The sequence below is a fragment of the Hemibagrus wyckioides genome, linkage group LG08 (assembly GCF_019097595.1).
Source record: "Hemibagrus wyckioides isolate EC202008001 linkage group LG08, SWU_Hwy_1.0, whole genome shotgun sequence".
Taxonomy (NCBI): Eukaryota; Metazoa; Chordata; class Actinopteri; order Siluriformes; family Bagridae; genus Hemibagrus; species Hemibagrus wyckioides.
Genome location: NC_080717.1, coordinates 21,926,239 through 21,935,914, shown reverse-complemented (window position 1 = coordinate 21,935,914; position 9,676 = coordinate 21,926,239). Strand labels below are relative to the sequence as shown.

The window sequence follows — 9,676 nt, the reverse complement described above, 5'->3', positions numbered from 1 at the left end:
AATGAAAAACAGATCAGCACATTCACACACTCATATACACAACAGGATGAAAAACTAGCAGCTGTATGGCAACTAAACGCTTTGCAGTTGTTCATGCCTTATCCTGATGAACAAATGGATTTTCAATATACAGAAAGTAGCTTGTTCAAGAACCTCAACAGGACCATAATAACAGCTGGGCTAAACATTTGTACTCATTATTATTGTACAAATCATTCTGCAGATATTAATTTGTGCAATAGTTAAGCTAAATTTAACATTTTGTGATTATGGACCATTTTCCTAAACATTTTAGTGCCCTTGCCTAAATGTCTAATGCCTAAGATTTGTTACAACTAAACTATTAAACTAACTAGTTCAAAATCCTGTATAAGTGTGATGTTATTTTTGTAAGCTAATATCTTCTTTAATATTTGTGTGTCAGCATCCTTGGTTTGCTGCAATAAGTTACATCATGGTAAAGAAATAGAATCAGATTCTATTCCAAGACAGGGAGAGACATTGTGTGTATGCACGTCTGCACCTCAGTTTAGTGCATAATGAAATTTGGTCCTTAGGTCATTAGTGTCACTCCAAGCTCTCTGGCTGAGAGTCTTTTAAATGCACGTTCTCATTCCATTTAGCCTATCTCACTCGATTTGGTTGAATATAAAGTGAGTCTGATTGTCCTCTAATCATATAATGGATACTGGCTAGGCGAAAATCCTGGTGCTGGATCTTGTGTCGTCAACCATCTAGGATTGGGCTGACAAGATTTTCCTGGCAAGGGAACCTAGGAAATTATGATGATGCATATGAAGTTGGGTTGATTTCACACTTCAGAATAGCTCAGTTAATGCTCATCAATTAATGCTCATCAATTAATGCTCATCTAACGTATATCAAGAAGTGGTGATACAGAACGTTTGTAGACGGTTCAAATTAGCTGTGGAGCAATTTCAGCTCTTTGTCTCCACCTTGTGATCACTATCCTTTAATGCATGTCATAGTTGCTCCTATTCGTTGATAGCGGTAGGAAATACTGGGCATAGCAACAAAAGCCACCAAGTGCAACTATATGATGGACTTTAACTTTATGGGTAGTTTATTTTTAACTTACAAACTGCCCGGTGTGTGTATAGTGACCTGTCTGGAAGTCACCACTTACCACCTGTAACCTGTAATACTTTACCTGGGAATTAGGGCGCCACTGTGCCTTCAGCCACTCACTGTTAAAGACGTAGTAGATGCTCCGATCCAATCAGAGATGCCAGGCAGTTGCTAGACAACCGAACCGATGCCTATCTGCAGTCAGGCAGTGTGTTAGTGTTAAGTTTGCGTCTTGCGTTACTGAAGAGGAAGCAGAGTCCTGTCTTTAAAAATGAAAAGTTTGGTGGCTTAACACGAGTCTCCGAGATCTCCAAAAGGTGCGTACTGACTTCATTTTACTTGGACTTGATCCATGTTGTCTTTGAAGGTTTAGATTAGTCTAGTACTCAAATGATCTAGACTTGGGACACTGTGACATGTGTAACTGCTAGTCTACTAGACATTCATCTTTTATTCATCATATATTCTGTATATCTCTAGCTTAACCACCAACGCCTGGTGACCCAGGGTTCTTGATTCAATAAAAATGGCTGAATACAATAGCTCCTTCCATCCTTTTCACTTATAGCTATGTTGCAGTGTGAGTAAGGGCTTAACAGATAGAATTAATGAGATGATATCTAAATTGTATCAATTAAGAAGAGTTGCAAAATATTGTAATGACTGAGAGAGCTGACAGTTTCACTTTAGGTGCCTGTAAGGACACTTTGACAGATTGGATGGGTATAATAAATTTAGCTGGAGACAAATCAGCCTTTGGAGTCTCTAAATTGCCCATAGTGTGTGATTGCGTGAGTGAATGCCTGTATGTGTGTGCCCTGCGATGGGTTGGCACACCGTCCAGGGTGTATCCTGCCTTGATGCCCGATGATGCCTGAGATAGGCACAGGGTCCCCGTGACCCGAGAATAGATCGGATAAGTGGTACAGAGAATGAAATGAAATGAAAATAACAAAAAAACAAAAACAAATCAGCCTTAATTTTCACCTGTTGCCTCATTGCAGGGTTGCAGTGAAGGCTTAAGATGTAGAATTAACACAACAGGCAACTGATATTACTTTGCAAATGTTACAAGATATGCCTCACCATCAATATAGTCTTTTTTCAGAACTGAACATCACCTTCTTCAGAATTACTGCTGAGGATCTGCAGCATATTTGCAACATCAGGTACATTTCGAAACGTTTTCAAAAAGTTGTCAAAATGTGAATTCTTTAGTAGCAAATGGCAGCTCTAACAAAGAGAAAAAAATACTATGATTGACAGGGTAAGTGGTTTCATCATGAATGTCCATGTGGAACGAAATTCCCAAACCATCAGACCAGAGATGCCAGCTGTCTTTGATGGCATGAAGCTGGCTGCAGTAGCCACTGTGCTGTACATCATAGTGCGCTGTCTCAACCTAACAAGCCTTTCAGCAGCCCCTAAAATCACTTGTCGGAATACACCTCTCAATCAGTACCTGCTCAAGTCCTGCTCTATCCTAACCAAAGAGTGAGTCTTCACATATATTGCATATATTTATCCAATATGTAGTTGATAGTTTGATGTTTATTTGGTACTTTGAAGCAGCTTAACCACTACGTTACTGCAGTTTCCTTAATGTTAGAAACTTGAGCATCTTAGTTAAGTTGGATCAAGATAAGGGTATCAGATGAAATCAAACCCATGACCTTTAGCCCAACATTTGTCAATTGCCGTAGAATCTAATATGTCTACAGTAATATATGTATGTGTTTGCAGGTATGTTCCACCATTAATGTGGGGTAAGAGTGGACATGTTCAAACTGTGCTCTATGGAAAGATGGGTCGAGTGTCCTCTCCTCAGCCCTGTGGCATGCGCTTGTTTCTTCCGATGCATGATGGAGCTACAGCTACGTTTGACCTTTTTGAGCCCCTTGGTGATCATGTAACAGGTGGTAAGTTTATTCATTTAAACCGTATCAAACGTTATACCGTACAAATATTCTAGAAGATTACCTACTAGACCTTGGGTGGAGGCTTAGAGATTCTCAAAAATCCTAACAGTATGTGAAAGTCTGAGCACAATGCTGTGAATTTATCACACCAGTACACATAGCTCTCATTGTCCTCTTATTGCAGACAGTAAGAGCCTATGCACACATTGCTAATATACTAACATAGTTTAGTAGGTATGGCAAGTGAGTAGAACGTCAAACCTCCTTTGTGCTGCAGAATAGCGTGAATCAGCAGGGAGAGATTTGCAATTCTAGCTGTGAATAGACCTTTCTATCTCATTCCAAAGAAGCATAATAGGCTAGAGATCCAGGGACTGTGGATGGAAACTCACTGTCATATTCCTGGAAAAAAATGATAACAATTTATCCCTTGTGACATGGCTGTAATTCAATGTTGGAGTGTCCATATTAGTTCAAACAAACTGTAGTGATTAATTCACATAGTGTTTAATATCTTTTGTACACTTTTCTGACTGAATAGTTTTATATAAAGCAGGTAGTGAGAAAACAAGATTTACATTTAAATGAGATGTGTGATTGTTGAGGGGCTACATTAAAAGGTCTGTGGTGGTCCATTGCCATGTCAGTCAAATTTCCTCCTTCTGTTAAAGCTGACAGTTCTTGGCTGTGTGTCTGTAGAAAAACCCTAGAGGTCTGGCTTGCAAGACAAGGGTTGAATTTTGCAATACTTTTCAGATATTTTGTGGCAATCTAGTTTTTCAGAGGTAACAGGGGTGCTAATATATACCAGGAAAACAGTCTCCACACCATCACACCACCACCAGTGGACTCCACCCCAAACAGAGCAACTCCATGAATTCTGATCCTTCCATAAACATGATGCAAAAGGAACCTGCATTCACCTGAGCAGGCACTCCTCAATGGTCCAATTCCTCCTGGACCCTCTGTAGACATGCTTTCTTCTTTACTGCTAAGTCAAAATGGTTTTTGCCTCTGTTGTTACCCATTTGAGTCAAAGTTAGATAAGTGGTGCATTCTGAGATGACATTGCACCCTGATGTTATACAGTTCTACCCATTTTACACCAAATTTGAAAGTGTGAAAGGTCCACAAACATTGAGGAACTGCTAGAACTGGCATTCTAAGCATCTGTGATTGCAGTGCTTAAAGGCTCAGTTAAAAATGTAACACATTAAAAACAATAAAACAATGTATGCCTGGTGTATACCACACAACACAGACACACGATGGATGATATGTTTGTACAGTTTATATAATTCTAAACCTAAAAACTTTCAGATTGGTGTATTAAACGTAAATATAAACTGGTCCATAATTTTAAGGTCTATAAACTGCTAATTCTGAAGTTAAGTTTTGTAATTAAGTATTCGTCACATATACATTACTACACAGTGAAATTCTTTATTTGCATATCCTATCCTTGGAGGGTGGAGGTCAGAGCAGAGGATCAGGCATAATGCAGTGCCTCTGGAGCAAGGGGGGTTAAGGGCCTTGCTTAAGAGCCCAACAGAGGCGGTGTTGGGGCTTGAACCTTGATCTTCCAATCAACAACCCAAAGCCTTAAACACTTGAGCTACATTACGACAAACTGTAATGAACATAATGGGTACCTGTGCAGCACATGGCTAACTTCTTGTGTGGTGTATACTCACAGATGACATAACCATGGTGATCTGCCCAGGGATCGGTAACCACAGTGAGAAGCATTATATCCGTACCTTTGTGGATTACTCCCAGAAGCAGGGCTACAGATGTGCTGTGCTTAACCACCTGGGAGCCTTGCCAAACATTGAACTCACCTCCCCACGGATGTTCACCTACGGTAAGAGCAGTGTTGGTGTAATAAAATGCCTTCTCATGGGAAACAACTCTTTGGCAAGCTTTTACACCTATTTCATCATTACGTTGGTGGACTGGCATTTTATTATGTCTGGATGCCTGGCTATTTGATGAATGCAATTCCACTGTCCGAAATATTTGGGGAAGTAATGATGTAACACTCTAGTAAAGTCTAGCAGCCTTTATTTATTTTACCATATATAGCTTTCGCACAGAGAAGAAAATTCTAGCTTTTATGAACATTCCTTTTTTTGTACACAGCTAAGTCATTCCCATTTTTGGATACATCTGTCTATTTCTGTGCTACAGGCTGTACCTGGGAGTTTTCAGCCATGGTGAGTTACATTAAACGTACATTCCCCCAGACTTGGCTCATCGTGGTGGGCTTCAGTCTAGGTGGGAACCTCGTGTGTAAGTTTCTGGGAGAGAACCAAGCCAATCAGGACAAGGTGCTGTGCTGTGTCAGTATCTGTCAAGGATATTGTGCTCAGAGGTCAGTTTTTGATTCTTAGTGCATTCCACATTATTTTCTATTTAAGGAATGAATATGACTATTGTTTTCGTCAGAGTTTCTTTTTCGTCAGAGTTTCTTTTTTTTTTCAGGGCCCATGAAACATTTCTACAGTGGGACCAATGCAGGAGGATTTATAACTTCTTCATGGCTGACAACATGAAAAAGATCATCTTGTCCCACAAGTAAGCATTAATAAATAGGGAATAAAACACAAGAAAGAATGCTTTTATAGACAAATAATCAACAGGGGAATAGTATCAGTTATTGTCATCACACTAAAGTTGATTATTTTGCTATGACACCCTTTTCTAATGTGTTTTATTCCTCCAAACCCACAGCAACTTGATACAATTTACTAGTTCTATTTAATAAAGACTGTTATTTTACAATTTTTATTAGTTTACAGTTACATTTAATGTTCTTACAAGCTTGTTCCTGGAATCACTTAGTCAGTAACAGCTATAAACAGTCATGACCCTATTTTTTTCTCTCTCTCTGTGAATGACAGATTTGCCATATCCACAATTGTACATTTTCGTTTGTTAAATAACAGCAGATTTTTAAAATGTGTTCATTATTTTGTTTAACATCTGCTACCAAGTCCCTATTAAATATTCATTATTAATATTAATTATTAAGCATATCAATTTATACCCTAATATATTTCTTCTGCTGGCACTACTATTTTCAGGTATATTGTTACAGAAAAAAATATTCAGCAAATTTGAGAATTCTATAATATATATATATATATATATATATATATATATATATATATATATATATATATATATATATATACATACATTATATATAGTATAATGAAGTGCAATAACTACAAAATGTAAATGCTTGAGACACTGAATGTGATTATAAGCATGCATTGAAGTAACCCTAGTGTGTTCACTTGAAGAAAAAGCTTGTTTGGACCACAGTCCTGCAAACTGGACGTTGGAGATTTAAGATGTCTCTACATGGCCACATCTCTTGCACAGATTGATGACTGCATTATGAGGTAGAGTCTGATTAAAGCCACGCCAGTTTAAGATCTTTTTTATTCAGCAAATGCTTTGAATGCATTGGTGCAAGGGGACGATTTACTAAAGCATTTGGAACAGGGAAAACCCCTTTGCTTACATCAGTGTATTCATGATCCATTTACGCTCATATCATGTCAAAAAATCTGCTAAAGGCTTTAATAACTTTGATCAAGTCATAGTGTATCCTCTTCAGGATGTGTCTGTCTACCACTTATTTTTCCTCAGAAAGTTCCACGGTCATAATTCTTTAAAAGAATTCTATGAGAAGGAAAGCTGTGTCCATTACATTCACAATGTAAGCAAAATGTATTATTAAAAAGAGATCCTGATGTTATTGCAACTAATTTAAATGGCACGACAATAATGGCTATGTCATTTATCTTCTACTTGTCAGGTTAACGTCCCTCTTCTCATGATTAATTCATCAGATGACCCACTTGTCCATGAGTCTCTTCTGACTATACCTCACACCCTAGCAGGTAATACTTCCACTAATGTAATAATTAATAAGAAGATTTGTCTCATATAACATTCATATTTACAAATAACACACTTTTAAAAAAAACATTATATGTATTCCAGTGACTAAATCAATGAAAGGCATATTAAAGAATATTTATTTCAGTCAGCATTCATTGTACCTGTAGTAAAAATGCAAAGTGTACAGCAGCCTTTTTGCCCCTACACGCCATTAGAGAATCTTCAGGCTCAGACTGTAAACTGTGTGTGTTGTGTAAGCTCTGTGCTCAGATGCTTGTGCTGAATTTTTCAGGGCCATGTGATCCATTTGGCCCTGTGTGATTATTTATTAGATGTTACGCACGGTTTGTGCTTCCCTTCCCCAGACAGATCTTATCCGTCAGTGCAGATACAGAGAGCACTGAGATCAGATTATGTCCTGTCTGCGTGTCCCACAGGAATATGCACTGTGACCTAAAGTATTTACAGACACCAAAGCCATTTTATGGTGGGTGGAACAATTAGCATTTCAATGGATATAAAGTACATTGCTATTTCCTGAGAACGTGCAAATTTTTTGCCGACAGACCTCTTTATATGTAGAATACAGTTCCCCATGTCATATATTTAAACGGAGCAGGTCTAAATACTTTGTGATCGGCAAAGGTGCTGATTACGGATGTAGAGTTTAATTTACAAATAACATTGACTCAAGAATTCATGAAAATGACGTATCACATTAACATTTATTATCAACCCACCGCCTGTCTTTAGAGTTTTATCGTTTTTCTGTCAGTACTGGAATTGTTGTGACATTAAAGTTCTACAGATGTATAGATAGATGTTGGGTTTAGAAATGCTGGAATAATCCTTTAACAGAGAAGACAACCTAATTATTGAGCAGCAGGTGTTAGTGCTGATTCCCTTGAAGTATTCACCTGAGTACCTTTTCTCCAGAGTGCAGCTTTTCAGATCTAATGCTCTCCATGGTGCAGACTGAGTGCAGTGAGATGACAGGAAGCTTCAGAGTGTGTGTTTTTCACCCCTGGGCCAACTGTCATGTTGCAGCTCTCATTTCTCATTCAGCATGCCTTTTGTCAGGGGCTCCATATGGCTCTGTAATCACATGTCCATCTACTTCCATCCTGCACAGAGGATAGCTGTGACACACGAGGCAACCCTTGATTCGGCTAGAAAGAGATAACTGTGACTTGAATTGAGTGTTGATGGCTTTCTATCAGCAAACTGAAAGACAGGAGCACTTTGGGACCTAAACTGTAAAGCCAGGGCCTGTGAATACTGTATATACTCTTTAATCAAAGAAAAACCTTCAGTATTACAGCATTTTATGTACTATTTGGCCAAACTAATACCAAATTTACTACACCCCCACAGAACAAAAGGAGAACGTAATCTTTGTGCTGACGCAGCACGGAGGGCACATGGGATTTTTCGAGGGCACTATGATCTTCCCTCAGCCTCTTACCTGGATGGACAAAGTCATCATCAGCTATGCTAATGCCATCTGCCAGCGGAAGAAGGAAAACCCGCAGTACCACCAAGCCATGGACTGTACGGAACTCAAAGGCAAAGCTTAGCAAAAGTCCACATCGAGCATGCTCCTCTTTTCACTCGTAAGTGTAACTAAAATGCATTCAATGGCTGACTCACTTTCCTGAGTGTATACTGAAGACAAAGCAAGGAAAATGTCCCATGGACCGACGCATATCTCTGTAAGCAACAGAATTTCATTACAATACTTGTTCCCTCACTGCAACTATATAATATGATTATTAAGGGAGTACTGACTGTATATGAGCTTGCTTTTGGCTCTGAAGTGATCAGATCAGAAATGGAAGTGCATTCAAAACATAACTGCAACCTTCTTTTTGTAATAAGATGGAAACATTCATACAGTGACTCTGTGTCTAAAAATGCACACTCTCTGTGGTAAGAGGATTTGTAATGAGATTGCTGCTGCTACTATTCGCAGGCTGGTAATGAGAAACTGATTCTGATAAGATGGATCTAGTGAGTTCCTCTGTGGGACGGTGTCACCCTCTGGTGGCTGTGGGTGAATGTATAGGATTTTACTTTAAAATGCCACACAAATATAACTATAAATGGATAAAAAAAAGAAAACAATTAGCTTGATTATCGTAACTCTGTTCCATTACACCAGCCCATTGTTGATTATTTTCTCATAACCTCATGCCTTGTCATGTTTTATTCTTTACACAGAACCAGATATAAATGTGGATTCATTTTTGACTCGGAATCTTATGTGGATAATAGGATCGGTTCAATAGTTTGTGCTGATGTATGTTTTCTTACTTACTCCAGAAAAGACAGTTCAAAAAGTTTCATCATATCACAGTAGAGTTTTTTTTCTTTCTTGTATATGATTACAATCTACATCATTCAGCGATATATCAAACTAAGTGGATAGTTAAATGCATCAAGCATCTTTGACCATCCCAGATCCTTTACACTTACACATAGATCTTTATGTAAATATGGCTACATCTTCTTGCGGTTTGCACTGTTTATATCTTATTGTGCTATGAAACAAGCTTAATAACAGAGTGTACACCAGGCACACAAATATATTGTTAAAATATTCATGCAGAGTAAACTATTTTTAAAATGACTCTTTTTGTCCTTACTTTTAAATGATGTAATTCCTCAGAAGAGATATTACATAACTACCTCATTCCCTCCGGCCAATGATTTCAACAGTCAAGAACCTAGGACATTTTATGTAATCTGATTAT

At 38.2% G+C, this 9,676-nt stretch overlaps 1 protein-coding gene across 2 annotated transcripts; it reads left to right on the top strand.

Annotated features, from left to right (window-relative positions):
- Positions 1–996: 996 nt before the first annotated feature.
- On the top strand, positions 997–9,552 carry abhd2b (abhydrolase domain containing 2, acylglycerol lipase b). 2 transcript variants are annotated; one of them, XM_058397836.1, is made up of 11 exons: positions 997–1,406; positions 2,198–2,258; positions 2,356–2,583; positions 2,833–3,008; positions 4,705–4,872; positions 5,199–5,382; positions 5,493–5,585; positions 6,317–6,418; positions 6,669–6,738; positions 6,838–6,922; positions 8,298–9,552. In XM_058397836.1, the coding sequence occupies exons 3-11, from the start codon at positions 2,372–2,374 to the stop codon at positions 8,498–8,500; spliced, it is 1,293 nt and encodes a 430-aa protein (XP_058253819.1). In that variant the 5' UTR covers positions 997–1,406; positions 2,198–2,258; positions 2,356–2,371; the 3' UTR covers positions 8,501–9,552. The 2 variants fall into 2 exon arrangements, with proteins under 2 accessions (XP_058253819.1, XP_058253820.1); XM_058397837.1 differs by having other exon boundaries at positions 2,187–2,258.
- The last annotated feature ends 124 nt before the right edge of the window (positions 9,553–9,676 follow it).